The 20,716-nt window shown below is 40.8% G+C and overlaps 1 protein-coding gene across 4 annotated transcripts in view; it reads right to left on the bottom strand.

Moving 5' to 3' along the window:
• CNTN5 (contactin 5) overlaps positions 1–20,716 on the bottom strand; it is a 3,369,946-nt gene that overhangs the window by 371,189 nt on the left and 2,978,041 nt on the right. For 3 of the 4 annotated variants that reach the window (XM_085621430.1, XM_085621431.1, XM_085621432.1), the window contains one exon: positions 7,641–7,761. In XM_085621430.1, the coding sequence (XP_085477556.1) occupies positions 7,641–7,761 (121 nt within the window). The remainder of the gene's footprint in view (positions 1–7,640; positions 7,762–20,716) is intronic. The other variant, XM_085621433.1, reaches the window with a different exon arrangement.

Raw genomic sequence — 20,716 nt, 5'->3', positions numbered from 1 at the left:
GCCTTTCTTAAGGTTTATAGCTCAAAGTGCCTTGCCATTGCGGTGTATGGTTCATCTATATGGGGATTTAAACAGCAGGTGGGGTTGCAGACAGTTGAAAATCTCCTGTCGGTACCCCAATCAACCCCAACTTTTTCCATACACCAGGAACTAAGGCAGGGCTATGTTATGGAAGTTTTGAGCACCGCACCGCTATTGTGTTGGCTTAAAACCTGGCTTAATCCAGAATTGACTCTGAATCATCAAATCCTACGGGATTGTGTCAAACTGGATAGAGCTACTAAAATTAAGTGGCTGTTTTATGTCAAGCACATGCTATTTAAATTGGGGCGACCGGAACTGTTTGAAACACCAGACAGAATCTGTAAAGAAGATGTGAAGTGGATCAAAATGAATTTTAGGAATTTATTGATGTTGGAAAGGGAAGAACAGGAGATGAAGAAGCCCTTAGTTAGGGCTCATTTTTTAACTAAAACTACCTTGTTAATTGAACCCTATTTGAAATTGGTGAATAAGGCCTTCCATCGCTGGCTCCTGACCAGGTTCCGTTTTAATCTGATCCACCTCACACTGGGAGATTTCCCTGGGTGGTGTAAACCTGAGGACGCAGTTCCCTGCCAATGTGATAATTATTCTGCACAAGATACTCTGCACCTTATGATGTTCTGTGACTTTTTTAATGTGATCCGTAGGAAGTTTTTAACTCCTATATTATCTGGTAAGGGTTTCCTGCAAGTCAGACCTGCCTTACTCTATCTTCAAACGCTGAGTAACCCTGGGGATATTTTTGCCATTTCCAGCTTTCTTGTTGCCGCTGTACGAATCAAGCAAAAAAGATGTGTCAGATCAACTATTGTATACTTTTTCAGTTTTTTTATAGTATGGCTGTTCATTCTGAATTACTTAGGTATTTATATGGATATAGGAAAACGTTTTATGAATATTGCGCAATGTTTTAATTGGGGATTTGTCTAGTTTGTAAAAATGTATTTTGTACTTTTAGGATTTTAATTCATCGAATAAAGTGGATTGATTGATTGATTGATTTGTAGGTAGTAAGGAGCATTATTCTGAGTCGCCTGGATTACTGCAACGCACTGCTCTTGGAGTCTCCGGGATATCTGATTGCTAGGCTTCAAAGTATTCAGGCAGCAGCAGCAAAGCTTGCTCTGACTCGGGCACGCCGCACCTCGACAACCCAAGCGCTGGCAGACCTGCACTGGCTTCCGGTGACTCAAAGGATTTTGTTCAAATCCTTATGTATAGTGTTTAAGGCACTTCATGGACAGGGACCCAAACTGCTTCAAGGCAGATTCAAATGTTATGAACCTGTACGCAATCTTCGCTCGTCAACTGCTAATCTCGTTAGGATTCCCAGGATAAAGAAAGTAACTCTGGGGGGAAGAGTGTTCGGCGTGGCAGCTGCTCGCCTTTGGAACCGTCTTCTTCTATAAATTAGGATAATACAGGATCTAATGACGTTCCGCAAGAAAGTCAAGATGTGGCTCTTCCCCAAAGCACGATCCTCTGGCCTAGCTCTGTAACTTCTCATATCAGTCTCCTTTCCCAATGTCACAGCGCCAGGATGCCCGTAGGGTTACAGTGCGCTCTATAAATGTTAAAAATAAATAAAATAAATAAACTTAAAAGAAAAGGAAAATATTTTATTTCCCAATGGGTTACAGAGTAGGACACATTACTCTGGTAGGATGGACCCAGATCTGCTCCTCGTATGGATTGTGTGGGATAAATGTCAGCTGTCACTCATGACCAGTGTGATTACATTTCTGAAACACCATTTTAATTTAGTGGGAGCTGAGGAGTGGAGGACAGTCCTGGTGCTGTGATTTTTGTAAGCCTTCTCAGCATCTACACAGATGTTTTGAATAGATAATTTATTTGCAGGGAGCACATGGTGTGTGCTACAACACTCCAGCCTGCCTAAGTGTTAAATTGGAAACACAAGAAGCTATAGAGAATCATGGAGCTTAACAACTAAATACACATTAGCCGCTTTTGGCCAAGTCAATTGTTTTTTACAATATGCCTCAGGCAAGCCTATCATGCAGGTTTTGACACTGTTGTGCCAGCAAAAGGGGCAGCAGCCACCACCCTGAATATTCTGTTAAGCTCAGAAGAGTCATCCCAGCCCTTCCTGGTAAACCTGTTAATCAAAGTGGTCTTTTGCGTGACTCTTGGGAGGAATTTCATACCTCATTACAGTGAGGCATGGCTGGCAAGTAGCTGTAGACTAGGGCTAATTAGCGTACAGTGATTTAGGCAAGTAAATATAACCTTTCTGAAGATATATTTCCTAAATAGCTAGAAAAAATTTACATTACCAGTGAATTTGATTTTTTAGAAACAGTTAGGAATAGGCCAATAGTCGTTTTCTCCTGGATAATACTGAAAGAGCGATATAATATGATTTACCAGTATTTATTATGGGAACAGCTAAGCTCGATACAGTGAAAACATTTATTTGGGATTAAGGCACTGTAGGTGCATGCCAACATTAATTAAGGCATCTACCACTTCTAGGTACTTTTCTCCCTACATTACAGGAAGTAAGGTCATTTTGAGAGTGACTTATTTAGCGCTTAGTAGTGGATTTTCAGGCATGTAAGAGGGCCTATTTTTACCTGTCGGTCTACAAACATGAATGTTTGCAGGCTACAGATGACCAGGCCTCAGTGGAGGTCTGTGTCATATTTTCAGGGTCACAAAGTGAAGCATGTGAAATTTAATTTTACCTGCCATAGTTGCCATTTGTAAACCCTATCCAGTGGCTTTTTAGTTAAATTAAATATGGCAAATGGGGTTTTAAGCTAATTTCAACTTTGGTTTAGGGGTTCGAGGACACACACTAGACACTGTATAGTAATGTCACAGAGTTAAAGTTCTAAATTACTAGCAAGTGAGTCATCCCACACAAAAAACTGGGCGTGACCAATCAAAAAGATGTCCCTTTGCAAAACTTATGTAATCACATTTGAGTGGCTTTTTATGTGGGGATGAGTGCTTGAGTAGACATTGTTCTGCCAGCTGATGTGTTGTGCTGAGGCTGCCCAAGTGTCTTGCTGTGTAGAGAGAATAGGAGCAGCTATAATTGTAAGCATAACAGGAGTAAATACCCTGTGACCTGGTCATTGCACCAGATATTCAGCTCTTTTTGCCTCACACATGGATATAAACATCTAGTGCTCAAATAGTAATTCTGTTGTTGGAAACATTTTAAAGTGTGTTTATGTTTAGGTGTCTTATCTCTGTTCGCAGTGTGCTACCCTGTGTCCATAAAGCCTTAATCTCGGACAGTTGTTCTGCTGTATACTTTTGATTTTTACAGATTTTGCCTTGTTGTGCATTCATTTGTTACTTCAACAGTGCTTTTTGTAATCCTGGGCGGCCAACTACGCTACGCTTGTGCAGTTTGCGTAGTTTGTGCTACTTTGCGCTACGCGAATTGCATGCAGCACAGTGCAGAAACGCGTAGCGTAGTTGGCATTTTTTGCTCGCTCGCGGTCCTCAATATCAAGTTGGCGACCACGAGCGAGCAAAAAGACATCCCGGCGAGACTTTTTCCTCGTTCGCGATCAGCAACATCAAGTTGGAGATCGCGAGCGTGGAAAATAAACCTTCCGGCGAGATTCTCAATGCGGGGAGGTCAGGTTTCTCATTGCGAGTAGTCGCGTATGCTTGCAACCGCTCGCGATGAGAAACTACCAGTTCGCGTTAAGAAAGCTGCTGCTCGAGTAAATATCTACTCGAGCAGCAGAAAACAACAGCTCGCAGTGTGCGAGATGCCGTTTTCAATGATTGAACAGTGCGGCCAAGCATCTGGCACTGTGCAATGTGTGGGGAGGCGAACCCCGGTTCAGAGGAGACATCGAGGTCGCCTGCCTCCTGCAATTCATCCACCCAATCCTGCTCGGAGTCACAGTGCTGGGCAAGGGGGTCCTCGGACCCTTCCCAGTCTTCGTCCGCCTCTGGCGTAGAGGGGGGCGGTCGCGGCAGCAAAGCCGGAGCCGGTGAAGGGACGAACGGCATCGGGAAAGGCGCCGGCCGAGGTCGGACCGGCGCCAGCTCCCAATGAGGATCCCAGGCCGGAACAAAATGGTCCTGGAATCGGGGCAAAGGAGGAATAAACGGCACCCAATGTGGTGCCGAGGGTGGAGCTGAGGGTGGCGCCAGGGCAGTGCCACACCTCGTGGTGCCGGGGCTGGATCCGATGGCGCAGGATCCTGTGGTGCCAGGGCTGGGTGCCGGTGGTGGAGCCGCCAGGCCAACAGGATCTGGACAAGGGACCGCGGGGCCCGAAGGCGCGCCGGCGGGAGCCCGAGGCCTAAAAAGGCAGTCCATGGTAAGGAGGAATTCCTGCACCTGTTTGGGAGTCGCCGATGGACCTGGGTATGGCAGGTAGGCCGCGGGACTCTCAGGCTCCAGAGGTCCCCCTCATCCGCCCACAGGGAGCGACGGGGTGACGTCGGAGAGTGAACATGCTTCTTCGACTTCTTTTTATTGCGTCGTTTATCGGAATCCGAAGGCAAAGACTTGCATCCGGAGGAGCGACGGATCCGGTCCCGCAAGCGGTCCCAGCAACTTGCTACGCCGCTCCCGCAAGGCCTTGGGGGCCGTGGCTCAACAATCCCGGCAGTCCCGGGAGTCGTGGGCAGTCTCAAGGCAGTAGAGGCACACATTGTGGGGGTCCGCCACCGACATTTCCGACAGAAGGCCCCACAGGACTTAAAGCCGGGCATCCCTTCCTGTACAAGGAGAAGAAGAGGGGAGATAAAAGTCTCAAAAGAGTAGTCAAAAAGTGACTAAGGTACGTGCTCAATCCGGACCTGCGCTCGCTGGCGCAGAAAAAGAAAGAACTGACGTCAGCATGCATGGGTGGCACCCAAGTACTCTCTGTGGCGTTATCTCAGTGCTGACGACGCCAGTGAAAGACGCAGTGCTGCACGACGCCACCTACTGACACGCAGGGGTACTGCTAAGCGAAACTTTCCAGATCCAGTCTGACGCCTGCGGATATTCTAAGGTAAGGAATCTATCACTAACCTGTCTCTTTCAGATACTTGCTTTTACGATTCGCATTAGTACTTGGATTACGAACTGTATTATTACTTGCTTTTACGATCCGCATTAGTACTTGCATTACAGACTGCATTATTGCTTGCTTTACGAACCACATTAGTACTTGCATTAAGGACTGTCTTATTTCTACACTACGAACTGCATTGCGAACTGCATAGCATTGCATTAGGACTGCATTAGATCATTGTGAAGTGCTCATTAAAACCGCCAGACCCTACAAGTGATTGTTGGCCTAATAACCGGCCCAGTGAAATATTACGAATACGCATATGCTGGATATTGTTATCATTTGGTCTCATCGTATTTCTTCTTGATAAAGATACCGCTATTTTCCTAAATCAGTTAGGTGTCCATTTGTGGTGTTATCACTGTGTTACTGGGAGTGTGGTTGCAAATACCTTACACATTGCCTTGGAGATAAGCCTGGCTCTTTGTGCCAAGCTACCAGAGGGTGAGGGGTTATCTAAGAGTGTGTCCCTCCTTTCCCTGACTAGAAGCAATGGTCCCTATTTGGACTAAGGTACCTAACTCAGCCAACTAGAGACCCCCAGTTCTAACATAACACATACTCACTCACATATACAGTTAGGGACAGAGGCCCACACTCATCCATATAGCTACTCTCATATTCACTCACTCAGGCAAATAGTTACTCATATACCCCGTCACTCACCTATACTCTCTTTCACATACCCAGTTAATTACCCATACTGACACATCACTCAATCACCAACAGCCATACAGACACTCTCTGACCTATACAGCTTCTCAGACACACACTCAGTAACCAATACAGCCACTGACTCACTCATCCATACAGGTAGTCACACACCTCATCCCCCAGACACCCAGACAACCATAGAAGTAGTCAGACAACCAATCAAACATCCATATAGCCATTCATGTACCCACTAACATACTCATACACCCACTTAGACATCAACTGACAGATAAACTAAATAACACAACCAGTCATTCACCTTTAAATTCACTGATGTCATCAGTGATGACATTTGAGATGCCATCAGTGATGTCACTGACCATGTCATGAGTGATGTAATTTGTGAGGTCATAAGCAGTGCACTGTGAGGGCGCGAGTTATACTTAACTCAGATAACTAAAACGGCAAAACGGCTGAATTTCTCTGGTTTTGTATGTGTAAAATCTGACCCAAACTATAACATCCCTGTAACCTTTGTTTTTTTATGTGAATTTCTAAGGTCTTTTAACTAGCAGTCATGTTTGCAGAGTGGTGGAGAAAGGGGGCTGGGCCTCGACAAGCTCTCAGGAAGTGTGCTATGTAGGACTTACAGGATGTACCAGGAAGGCTTCTTTGCACCCAAGGTCCCTCTGGAAGCAGGGGGACTTTATCCCCCAACTAGAAGTGCACCGGGAGGCATGTTTGCAGAGTGGCGGAGAAAGGGGGCGTGGTCTCTGACAACTTTTCAGCAATCCTGCTGTGTGGGACTTACTGGAAGAAATAGGAGGGGTAGTTGGCCCCCAAGGACGTCCTTGGGGGCCAACTACCCCTACTATTACCTTAATTAAATCCCATAAAGCAGGATTGCTGAGATCTGATAGCAGCCCCCCCTTTCTCTACCACTATGCAAACGCACCTCCTGACTCACTACCAGTAGGGGGATGAAGTCCCCTTGGCTATTGATGGTCCTTGGGGGCCAACTACTTCTCCTGTTCCCTCCAACACATGTGTCTTATGCAAATCTAAATGGTGGGGATTTTTAGGGTGGGTATTGCTTTTTGGGTGGAAAGGGATTTTCTTAGTGTTTAGGGTGGGTATGGGTTTTTAGGTGGCAAGGTAATTTTTAGGGTTTAGGGTGGGTATGGGCTTTTAGGTGGCAAGGAATATGTTTAGAGTTTAGGGTGGGAATCAGTGTTTGGGTGGGAAAGCAATTTTTAAGGTTTATGGGGAATGGGTTTTTACATGTCAAGGGGAATTTAGGGTTTACGGAGGGAATGGTTTTTGGGTGGCAGGGACAATTTTAGGGTTTAGGGTGGGTATGGATTTTTGGATGTCAAGGGAATTTTTAGGGTTTACGGTGGGTATGGGCTGAGGGGAGTTAAGGAAAAAAGCTAAATATATATATAATTATATATATATCTAAAAAGAAATATGTATGAATTTCATAAATATATATATATAAGAAAAGCCTATACTTACCAGCTAAATACTTACTTTTTTATTGTAAAGGCATATGTGGTAAAGACGTTCATTGTAAGGGCATGTGTTGTAAAGATGTGGTTTTTGTAATGACCACATTGTAAAGGAATGTGTTGTAATGACATGCGTGGTTCTGTCATACAACCAATGAATACATATGTACATAAGGATAGACACGACCTAGTGAAATACTGTATGTGTTGAGGAAATACCCATTTAAAATAACGAATACTATAGAAACATCAAGGTACAGTACATAATTCCCAGCACACAATTTATTAACTGCAATATATTCTAAGTGTTTCAAATGGTACTTTATGGCAAGCAGGTTCAAGTGCCAATAACTCTTTTTTAGCATACTCACCCCTAACAAGCAGTTCTGCCTCATCTGACACACTGTCTGCGGTGGTTTGTACCCTGCAGCCGTATCTCCCAGCATGCATCAGAAGGATGTTCCTGATCATTAAATCTGCAGAGGACGCCTGCTGAAAAAGGAATTAAATGCCATTTTAGGATGATGCGCCTTCATGTTTCTTAGGTGGTCTAAGGACACATGTTGAGCCCCCTGGCAAAGATTCAGACTTTCAAGCGTTACTTTTCAGCGAATCATCTTAGAGACCTGAACACACTAAATTTAGGAAAACTGTTTTCATCAAGGGGTGCTCAGTTCCACTTCACTAGAAAACAATTAAAATGTTTCATTGAATCTTTTAGAAACTAGACGTCTGATTCACATAGGGCCTCTGCAGTCGTGGTGGAGGCCCTGCAGTCGTCAGGGAGTCTGCACACTTGTGATGGAATCTCCACATTGAGAATCCTTATTGCGGAGATTCCACCAATAGTGCAGAGACTCCCCCATGATTGTGAGTGTGGAGGCCCTTTGTGAAACAAGTCCTGAGTTTTATGAAAAATATTTTATGTTGCAAGTTCCTCTCTATTGAGGATATCATTTCATATTTGTGAAATTCACTTGCCATAAATTGGACGAGCGCAATGCCTGAAATTAGACTCAGCAAATCACAGCCTTATAAGAAACATGTTCATCTCTAGTAGAATTGTGCACATAGTAAAAAAGCATTTGGGGTTGCTGGTGCTGTGTTGCAGTCCGTGAAAAATGGCCTTTGGATTGAGACAATGTAGTGCTGGCCCCAAACTCTCATGAGCATCTGAAGGCCACCACAAAGACGTGCAATGCCTAAGTGAATCCTCTTCCCAATCAGAAGTCTCCTTGACCATTTGCAACCTACTTACCAGTGAGTCAAACTCAAGCATTCCATTGCTGTTGACCTATTGGTGCAATTAATCAAATAACAACACATTTTTCAATAGTGTGAGTAGAGACTACTCAGAACACAATTGTTGCAATGGGTTTAGTAATGCGGGATAGAGTTGTAGCATCAGGGAATAAAGGACAATCTACTGGTTTATGTACTAGCAACATGTGTTTTCCACACATTTCCTGTGAAAATCCAGGGTGTATCAGTCCCAAGGCAATCACAGTTAGTGGACTCCACTAGTAACAACTGAATTATTTCGCTTCTGTCGCCTGGGGCCCCCATTCTCTAAACCCCCAAACTGGAAACCAAATATACCCTTTTGAACACTTGACTCTCAGAGTAACAAGGCAGAGCAGTCCAAGCCTTACTCAGGGAGTTGTGTGATCTAGCGCCTCAGAACACAGCAATGCAACAAATGTCTCAATAAATCAAGGTAGAGTCAATCGTTTTTCTTTAAAAAAAAAAAAAAAAAAGTACTGTAATACGTGTAAAACTAAACATTATGCACACAATTACAAATAGGTTTCAAATGGCAGGTGGAAAAGGAAATGTGAACTTTCTATAAAAGGCTGCTCAATTTGCATGGGGTGTGCTATAAAAGAATAGCATAATGGTCAACTAAACCCCTAAATGAAGACGAGGAGCAGTTTATATGAGGTACCGTTTTTTGTGACAACAGAGCCTAACCGACGAGACCACAATATCCCTGTATGTACCATTTGAAAATCATAGGCTACACAGCTATAACAAGTCAGTCCTGCTGACTTTACTACAGGAAGCTCACAATGTATTCAGCAATGAAATATGAACAATATAACAGAGGATTTCAAGATGCTGACACAGTTATGCAGTTATCATGCGTTTCATAATTGAAAAACGAGGTTACCTAGCAACCTCTTAGGACACAAAACACAGCATATATAAACTCCTAAAGCATACCCCAAAATCAATTGTGGGACCAATTTACAAAAGATTCAGCTTTTCTTGGGTCACTAGTGAAAAACCCTGGGAGACTTGGAGTACCACTTTGCTTCGGCGCATTGGGCCACTTGTGGGGTGTCTGTGCTGCTCCAGAAAGCACCACAAAACCAGCAAATCACCTTAATTGGTACCCCAGCCCTTCTGATGCACTACAAGGCAGAATGTGTACAGTTTCCATCCACTCAATTGCTTATGGGCCACATTTGCCCGAACTCTCACGTTGGCTTATCCAGCAGTGCAGCTCATAAAAACGTATTCTTGCTTTCATTTTTGTTATTAAGAATTGTTTGTGTCTGCTGGGGGATCCAACGTCAGTGCCTTGCTGTCCTAGGCACCATGCACCTCGCTGGTGGTACTATTTGGAGTCCCCAGGACTGGATGTTCATGCAGATTTCTTATCCTTCCAACCAGCACTTGCACTCAAGATGCTTAGCTCAGAAGATGACACGTTCCTGCTTTCCTGTGTAGCATACTGCCCAGAGTGTACAGCATGGATGAAAGCATGGTCAGCACTACTGGTCCCTAGGGGTCCCCATTTTCTACAGAGCCTCTATGTACAGCCCAGTGGCTCCCCAGGGACCCCCTACTTTAAATGTTAAGCTAGGCTACAGATTGTAGACTAGCTTGACAGTGCTCTAATTCAAGTTAGTGGGTTCCATGACTCTCAAAGCACCCATTGAAGTCTGTTCCATGCTGCAAAACATATTTCTTCCCACTTGAACCAACTTATATAAAGTGTGTCGCTTCCAGTGGTGCACTACAGCCACCAGGTTTTGTATTATGGGCCTTTCTGGCACTCATAATGTCACTTGTTTCCTTCCTAATGGTACTTTAATGGTGCCTCACACTGCTTCCTCCTTTACTTCAGCAGCAGCTGGCTATAGGAACCTGGACATGTCATTCTGTCCAGCCCTGGAAATCTTCTGATCAGTGATCTACATGGCAGCAACAACTAAACAAACCTCAACATTGATTACTCTCCCTGCCTGCGCTACATAAGCACCCACTTGCCTTCAACTACTTGTAGGTCAATGCCTTAAGACACTTACAGTCTTCTTGTGTGCCGAGCAGGAACCTGTACTTCCCACTTTTAGGGCATCTACAAACTGGTTCATACACCAAATTCCAAGGGGACCCCTTTTCTGTCAGAATCCCCAGAAATTGGCTGAAGGAATTTTACCAATTTTTATATGTATCCAAACAAACTCACACAGAATAGATCTGACCCTTAATATGAGTTGCAGATCAAGTAAATTGTACACATTTTAAACTTTAGCCAAAAATAAAAAGGACATTTCTTTTTAGAGCTTCAATGGGATTATAAAGACTCACCAGTCTACAACTAATTTAACCTGAGTCACAGCTCGTACAGTGATACCTGTCTGCAGATACAAGGCAGAGTGAGAGAAGCCGTCCTTCTTCCAGCCGCTGCATGTTTATGTGGATGTAAAGATGTGCAAAACCTGCTCAGAGCCCTTTCTCTAGCTTTACACATTTGTCAATCTTATTTTAAAAGGTAGGTACTAAAGGTTGAAGCTCAAACCCATGTTTAAAAGGAGGTTACTGTAAATAAGAAACCAATAGGGAGATTCGTCAAAGCAAAGCTGAAATGTGAAAAGAAATGAAGGAACAAAAATATATCCACTGTGTTTAACTTGAAGGCGGCATTCAAGGAGGTCTCCAGAAGATCAGGTAGATCAACTTGGATTCCTTGGTGACATTTGGTCATGAAATTCAAATAGCTCTAAGTGAAGCAAAGAAGCAAAGTAGGACCAACTTTTTAGAATATGCCATTTATCTGATGCTAGCATTTCCTCCAGTTAGAGCTTCCACATATAGACTTAGTGAAAAGTTTATTTCTTACAAAAGATTAGTGGGTCCAGCTTACAGGCTGTATTTGACAATGGCTCAAAAGAGTTCAGATATGTGCTGCACGAGCGATAATTCAAATAATGTACCAAATAAGGCCGGTGGACACTTCTACACTCACTGAAATATTTCAAGGGCTCCAGCCATTTAATCAGGACTCAAAGTAAGAGGTGTTGCTTGGCAAGAACACTCTCAAGCTGGCTTGGTTTTGTAGAAGACTTCAGTCAACTTTGCATGCCAATTTAAACATTAAATCAGCAGGTCAAGGCTCTTCCAGAGGTTATTGCCTTAATGCAGGCTTTCATTTAATTTATTGTCACATTGGATAATGAAATCCATTAACACATGCACACAATATTAAAATACATGTTTGCAATATATATACTCAAGTATTTAATATACACAGAGTAAAATAAAATTAAAACCCTCCCAAAAACATTAGCCAATTTCTAAAGTGCAAAGTGAAACAAAAATTAAAGTTTACAGTTTAAGTTAATAATAAATCGCTTTAACCTTTATCAAACTGATTCCAAATTTTTAGTCATGAAAAATACACAGAATAAAATGGTATAAAGAAAACAACCACAGATGTCAGCCATCTATTAAAGTGTGGGGTGATACTATGGTTAAAGCATGCAATTCAGGTTAGTAATAAGTCTCTTCCTTCTATACCAAACTGCGCACAGCTGCTGAACAAGATGGCCACCTAGCTCGGGAGTTCCTTGCATCAGCAGACGAACTGAGCAATCTGGAGCCGTTTTGTTGATCGTTTTGCCACAAAAGTGGTTATTATGGACATTGGAGGACAGGGTGATCCCTCCCATATGCTGCATTAATATTTGTTGTCTCTTTTTGAAACCATCGTGGGGTCTCTCCTTTTTCCCTCTAAGTGGCTGCCATGTTGGATACTTCTCACTCATGTCTGAGGAAAATTCCTTTTCTCCTGCACTATGATGTGCCTCTCCAGGAGGATTGTTCACTTATCCTGTTTCACACATGGATTCCTCTTGATGCTGTACATGTCTCAGGCTTCCATGCTGTGCTCTACTTTGCTTGTTTGAGGCTCATTATGCTGAGGTAATATTTGACCTCTTAGTTCTTTTGTTCTATTTTTCCAGCACCAGAGGCAGCAGGTTGTTATCTCGACCAGTCCTTCAGACTGAAGAAATTCAAGGTGTCTCCTCTTTATGCAGCCTCATCTTCAAAAAAATGGTTGTCTTTTTAAAAATCTGATAGAAGTTCATCAAGGTGAAATCCATCTTCATCCAACATGTCATCCTCATCCTCCTATTTTGTAAATATTGGTCAGGCTGCAACTTCGTCTACCCACAAGAGAGCCAAACAGGACCCTCCCTCTCCAGAGAAATCCTGTTCTCGTAGTTCTATTGACCTGGTGCTTTAAAGAAACCAACAGGCGCATTCAGAACTTGTATGACAAATGGCCTCAGATGGAAATCAGAGTCACAGACCTTGAACAATGTGTTATCAATGTGCAAGATGAATCTTTAAAAATTGCAGCTCTGGAGAAAGAGGTGGCTGCTTTGAAGACTAATTCTGAAGATTTAGAAAACAGAAATAGAAGAAATAACCTGCACCTCTAAGGTCTTCAGGAAGGATTGGAAGAAATGGATCCTATTTCCTTCTTCGCTTCTTTTTTTGCCTCAGCTGGTGGGCATCCCTTCTTCCACATGCTTAAATGTTTAGGGACCTCATCATTTGGGTCCTCTGTCATGCTCCTCATCACCCAAGCCCAGAGGTGTCATCACCTTTTTTCTGGAATTTACCAATTTACATAGAAGTCTTCAGTGAAGTGAAAGCTAAAAAGCAACTTTTATGGCAAGGAAGTACAATTTTCATCTCTGAGGATGTCTCAAGAGTTACAGCTGTCAGGCGGAAGGAGTTCCTGGATCTTCGTCCTCAATTACGCTCTTCGGTTGCCCACTTTGGTCTATTCCAACCTTGTCTCTTCAAAGTGACATTTCAGAATAAAATGTCCTTCTTCACGGCTCCTGCGTGAATTCCTTAACCTTATGGAGACTTCTACTTCCCTGTTGAGATGACTGTTTTTGTGTTGTTTGGTTCCTCTTGCTTATTACCTTGCTTTTGATGTTATCTTTCAATTGCAGTTTCATGCTAATTTCTTTTATGACTTTTCTATGATTATTGTGTTATTTGCGGTTATTGACTAATCTTGTTTTCTAGGTTCCTTGCTGTCTTATCCAATCACTTACCTAGTTATGTTCCATTTGTCTGTCGAGGTATTTGTTGTGCCATCTTTACATATCCTGTCGTCAACTCTCCCCCAGTGTTCATCCTTATCAGGTATGTTTCTTCAGTCGTCACTGTTTGACATGTCCTGTCTTTCTTTTTTGATACTCTTCTCTCTTTACTTCCCTTTTCTTCCCTTTGTTCTCTTTTTTCTTCTATTTTTCTCTCTTTTTCTTTTTGTTCACAGTATTTCTTCTCTTATTAGACCACCTTTGTATATATATTTCTATCTATTGTTCCATTTAGAATTATTTCTTGGAATGTTAAAGGAGTAATTAATCCTATAACGAGGCAGAGAGTTTTGTCTCATTTGGACAAATATTCTCCTGACCTTATTGTGCTTGAAGAAACTCACTTGAGGCTTTGAAACTTAAACAAGGTTGGATGGGTTCTGTTTTTGTCTCTACTTCCTTAAATAAGAAACATGGCATTATTCTTCTGTGTCACAGGGACGTAAAACTGCTAACTGTTGCTCAAGAATCTGATTCTGAAGACAGATGGCTTTTTAAGTTAATTGTTAATGACACCCCCTTAACTATTTGCAATATTTATGGTCCTACCCAGATTGATTATTCCTTTTGGCCTAATGTTTCCCAAAAAAATGTGCAACATGCTGCTGACTTTTTTATTTTGGGTGGTGACTGTAATCAAGTGATTGTCAATCTCCAGTTAAATATATTTCCCAAAAAATGCACAAACAATTTAATTACTTTTTTTCACTCTTTTCTCAGCGTCTTTTGGTGGACTCATGGACACTATGCAATCCTTCTAGTAAAGAATACTCTTGTTTCCCCTCCTCATGGTTCCCTATCCAGATTAGATCATATTTTTGTATATAAATTGCTCTCCCAAAATCTTATTGGTTCTTCTATTGAACCAATAGTGATTTCTGATCATGCTCCTGTTATTGCAGATTTTGATTTAGTCCCGGTGCAATCCAAATCCAGTAGATGGAGGTTGAATAATTGCCTTTTTCTGAAGATTTTTTTTTAATTCATGCAGACGCTACTAATTCTCTACAATTACTGGGATACTTTTAAAGCTTCTGCTCGAGGGCATATTATTGATATCATCTCCTGAAAAAAGAAATCTCTTGCTAAACAACATCATTTCCTTTTACTTGACATAAAACGCTTAGAACATCAATATTACTCTCCATCTACTCCACCTAATCTGCAAGAGTTTATCTTTGCAAAATTACAGTTTAATGAGATATCCACAGATACAGCTAGCTTCTTCAATTTTACTCTGTAGCAGTGCTCATTATTATGGTGGCCATAATAAAAATGGGTAAGCTTTTGGCTAATTATTTGAAGATCTGTAAGCAAAGCCACATGTTAGATTCAGTGAAAAATGATAAAGGGCTTCCTGTCTTAAAAGATTCTAAGATTCTTGCAGAATTTGTTAAGCACAATCAGTCTCTTTACACCCCTGAATCTCCTCCCCTGCCTTCTTAGATTGAGGCCTATTTGCAAAATTCCAGGAATTCCTTTAACGAACAGAGATTTCTCATCCTTAGAATCGGATATTTCTTTACCAGAGATCCTTTGTGCACGTTAATCTCTTAAGAAGAACATATCCCGTACGACTTTACGGTCAAATTTTTTCTTCACTTTTCCAATCTCCTTCTTCCCAGACTATCACAACTCTTTAAAATGTTCTCTGTGTCTGGTTCCACTGGAGGCTCCTTCCGAGCGGCCACTATTTGTCTTATTCATAAGGAAGGTAAATATCCATCTCTTTTTAAAAACTACAGGCCTATTTCGTTAGTCAACGTGGATTACATAATCTTTGCCAAATAACTATCTTTACGTCTTGAACCCTTTTTTCCTTCAATAATTGGAAAGAAACAGTCAGGATTTATTAAAGGTAGATTTACCTGTGATAATTCTAGATTATTTTTTAATGTTTTGAATAAGGCATCTTCTCTTTCATATCCTGTAATAGCAATCTCTATTAATGCCGAGAAAGCATTAGAACGTGGTGACTGGCCCTTCTAACTCAAATCCCTAGCCTGGCATGGGTTAGGTCCCCATTTTATTTTGCTAGTTTCTCTACTTTATCAATTTTCCATTGCTTTCGTTTTAGTCAATGGGAAGATCTCTAGTTACTTTCCGTTAAGTTGTGGTGTTCTTCAGGGTTATCTTTTATCCCCTCTTTTATTTATACTTGCTTTGGAACCTTTTCTTCCCGTATCAGTAATAACGCTGAAATTAATGGTTTTCAATATGAACCCTAACATTTAAAAATTTCAACTTATGCTGATGACATACTTCTTTTTATTTCCACTTCTGAGTGGTCTGTTCCCGCTCTTCTTCAGGAAATTGATACCTTTTCCTCGGTTTCCGGTTACAGGACTAATTACTAAATGTACTTTTAGTCACTCTTTCATTGCCATGGGATTCCACTGGAATACCCCCAAAATTAAGTACTTGCACGCTTGGTTCGCCACTTCAATTAATGATTCGGTTTTGGCGATTGTCATGATTATCTAGATAAAGTCGACAAACTTTTTTCCTCCTAGAATACCCTGTTTTTTTTTGTTTCCTGGTGGAATCGTAGGGACTATCAAGATGATGATTCCACCCATAATTCTATACACCCTTTCCATGATCCCTGTTAATATTCCTGATGGATTTTTCAATAAATTAGACTTTAAACTTTGTAAATTTCTTTGGATGAATAAAAGAGTCAGAATTTCTCTGGTTTCTCTTGGGAAGGCTAAATAAGAAGTTGTATTCAATGTCCCTGATTTTAGGTTATACCATAAAGCTTTCTGTCTCCGGCAAGCCTCTAGATGGCTTTCTATGTCACGTACCTCGTTTACCCCTTTATGGGTGGAGATTGAATGCTCTTTTCTAGCTCCTTTTGTTCCTGCGAAGTTATATCTTTTATGGCAAAACCTTCCATCATTTCTTCTTCTCTTTTTAATCATACTTGTACTGTCCTAAAACCGATTTTTCAATCACAATCTGTAACTCGTGAATCTTTCCAACAGTCTCCTCTCTGGTATAACAAAATTATTACCATCAATATCAAACCATTATTTTGGAAAGCCTGGAGACAAAGAGGTATTATTTGGGTGAAAGATTTATTTTCCAATAATGATCCTCTCACCTTTTCACAATTTCAACTCTTATTCAAGTGCCCTTGGTCCCTTTTACCTACATTTCTTTTCTTTATAAATATTCTTCTCGATGTCCTCTACTCATTACCAAGTGCTTCCCCTTCTTCCTCATCACAATCCCCTATTTGTTCAATTCTTACTTCTGTTCCTAAGGCTTTACCTATCTATAGACTTCTTTGCTCTTTATCGCACATTAGATCCAAAACTGAGTTGGAGATGCAAGGGGAATTGGATTTGGGATGTACCTGGACTCTTCCATTTTAGAATAAGATTTGGGATAAACTTTACAAAACCTCCAGAACAGCTTCTACTTCTCCATCTTTGTTCTTTATCTATCATAGACTCTACCTTACCCACTACTTACAAGCTAGATTCTCCATGTACTCTTCTCCCAAATGTTGGTCCTGCAACCATAAATTTGGTGACCTTATGGATATGCTGTTCCACTATCCTCCTACAGCCTCTTTCTGGGAAAATGTTGGGTCTCAGTTATCTGTAATGTTTCATTTTAGTTGTCCTTTGACTCACCCAATACTCTTTTTGGGTAGTCTTTCTGGAGATATCCACTCGCCATATAATAATAACTTACGGTTATTAGATCTCATGCTTGCTCTTGCCTATCAGGAGTTCTCTATTAATTTTAAATGTTCATCAAATATCGCTTATAAAGCCTGGTGGAATAATGTTTGTCATCACAATAAATTAGATACTGCCTTTTCCTCTCTTAACTGTCCACCTGATAATAGAGTTTTATATTGGTTACCTTTGACTTCCTTTTTAGATGATGTAGCTCATAAGTCTCCTATTTGTACTTTATTTGAAAACTTTAAACCGCCATGATTTAGCTATTTCTCTGCAATGGGTATTAATTTTGCTTTTTCTTGTTTTGATTTGTTAAATTACATCGCTATTTTCTTTTCAGGTAATGTTCTATGCTGCTGTTAACTTGGTCTTCCTTTATGCATTCCCCCTCCTTCCCTTACCTCTTTTTTACTATCATATTTCAAAATTGTTAAACAGCCTCAATTCTTTATGATATCTCTTGTTGCTTTCATTCCTACAGTCTATACAAGTTCCTGTATATTGTTGCAGTCATGCTAATATTTCTTTTCAATAAAGCTGCTTCACCTTAAAAAAAGAAAATAAGGACTATGCATAAGTAAATACATAAGGAGTAGCTTCTTTTTAGGATTTCATTCCCAGCAGGTGACATAATGCAGCGATCCAGCTATATTTTTGGCATTGAGAAGCAGGACAAAAAAAACGTAGTAAGTGCTTCTTAATGACTTTAATATCCAGCAACCTCAAGGTTTGAATATCGCAGTTCAAAATGTAAAACAGGCAAACCAACAGCACTTCGGCACAGATCTTTAAAAAAAATTATGAAAACTGCCCAGTAGCCTTATCCTCTTGATGAAATGAATAGGGATGGTCCCTTTTGGAATCAGGTCCACAAATGTTTCCCAATATATCAGTTATTTGCGATGTCATGCACTGGTCACATGTTTCCTCTGCTGTAGGATTTTTCCTTATCCCGTGAACAGCAGGTTTCGGAATTGAATGCAGACAGCGCAGGGAGTTCACAGTACATTATCCAAACTTCTCATCAAGGATATTGCACTGATTAGTTGGACCTTTTATAGTGTCACTCCTGGTTAAATATTTCTAGCAGAAGTTGATCAGTCTCTGTCAGAAGGTAGTGATATATACCTTCTTTGTCAAAACACATGCAGAGGTTTATCTTCTGCCTGATTTGTTTGTAATGGTTTTCCTACACTAGGGGTATGTGCCTTTTTAATAAAAACACATGAATGTGGTGAACATTTCTACAATTAATACTGCAGTAGATACATTTTAAAGCCCTTTTCTTTTTGGCATCTCATGTCTGCACTCTTCAAACATAGTCTGATGAGATTATGTATTGCTTGGTCTTTCAGCCTCGTGTGTTGCTGCTAGTCCCATCAGCTACTTACTGATACATTGCATTAGTGAATAGGAATAATTTAATAAAGGGCATAACTATTTTCTTTGAAAATTTGCAAAAGATACTATTTTCCCAAATCACAAATTATTTATTGTGTTTGCTATATGTATGTCTTAAACATTGTGTCCCATAGCATTTGCTTTAGCTTCACAGAGATCCCCTGAGGCACACTGAGAAAACACCACTGATTCAGTGCATCCAAGCTCTCCAGTTCACCACTTTATTCAGAATAATCACTTTTACTGAAATATAATGCTCCCATCGTCTTATCAATAGTATCAAAATGATATTCCTATGAAAATGCTATCCTTTAACACACATTGCACATTCATTACTGTATGTTCTGACATGGCTTCTTTTTCATAATTCATATTAAGAGAGAGATCAAGACACTTCTGTTCTCATCCATATTTCACCTGGAACATATTCAGTGAGCAGTCCATGCAGAGGACGGCAAATTTACATTTTAATTCCACTTTCCGTCACGCCTATTTCAGCCTTTCAGACCTCGGGCTGGATCATAATATATTTTAGTTTTCTGTGATTAAATGTACTCGGTGGTAAGTAAAGTGTTGCCTGGTGCAAACACCATTCACCATTGTATTATGAAAGCAGACTTCTGAAGGGGTAGTGTGTGACAAGAATATTTGTTTATATTTCTTGGGATGCATTTTGTTGGGTGGTGATATTTTTTGTGTGCTGTTGTGTTTGGTGCTGCATAATTGCATTGTGTTATTGTGGTGTACTGTGGTTGCTCTGTTGCATCCTCTTTCCACTGTTTTGTGATATTGTCTTTTCTGTGATGGTATTTTACTTTGTGTTATGGTATTATTTTGTATTCTATCAGGATCTGTAATTACTTTGGAGAGGTCAATACATTTTGCTAAATTTCCAGCCAAAAGCAGGACATTCCTTTAAAGTTCCAGTGCTCAAAACCATCTACCCTCCATCTATGGTGGTAAAACTACAGCAACTCTTCATCAAATTAAGTCATGAGTCAGCCACAAATTGTGACAGAGATCTGTCATAAATTAGCTCTTCCACTATTCACCTTATGTGATAGAGCTCCTTGAATCCAAAAGGACCAACATAATGTGCACTTGGTAGTGAGTTAGCAGCTAAAGGTTGTCTTAAATGTAATTTTAGGAAAAACAGAACTTTAGTGGATGAGTGCCTATAAGGTAAGTAAATGCATAAAACCACACCAGGGCAAAGGATATATTATGAGAATGCCTTATGTACCACCAGCAGATCACAACTACATGCAACAAATGTGCCCCCTGCTTCGAAAGAGGGAGTGGCAAACAAATATGTTACTTTGTACAAATCTGTAAAGGTCTATGATCTGGTATATACCTCAATCTGGATTCAGCAAGCTGATTGGTTAAAACAAAATGAAAATGCTAAATCTGGAATGGCATGATTTCAAATAACGGTTTTGATTTGAGGTCTGTAGGAGTGACAAACATGATAATTTATGCAAACCTACATAAGCCAAGAAGAAGCCAGGGCTTTCCAGCTGGTTCTTAAAAGTAGCATTTGCTCCATATTCTACCTTGACCTCCTCTGTGAATCTGCCTCAGTAATTTTAAACTTGATCTCTTCACTCTTGTGTATAGATTAGCAGACCAAGGAGTAATTGAGTGAACAACTACAAGGAGCTGGGAAGCTACACATTAAAGGATCAATAATTCAGATGATGATCCTGCCCATCAATCAACGAAAGGGATAATTTGATTTGTGCTTAGCATACCAGCATGTCTGATGCGGCTTGTCTCAGGGACGTGGGCTGGCTTAAGATAATGACCCAGCAGATTATTTTACGATCAATATATAATGAATCCCAGTGAATCTGAATGTCTGCTGGTTTAATGATAGAAAAGGGAAAAACACAATTAATAAGAAAATATAAAATGTCACTTGCAGAACAAATT

Source organism: Triturus cristatus, chromosome 8 (genome assembly GCF_964204655.1).
Source record: "Triturus cristatus chromosome 8, aTriCri1.1, whole genome shotgun sequence".
Taxonomy (NCBI): domain Eukaryota; kingdom Metazoa; phylum Chordata; class Amphibia; order Caudata; family Salamandridae; genus Triturus; species Triturus cristatus.
This window is presented reverse-complemented; position numbering and strand designations above follow the sequence as displayed.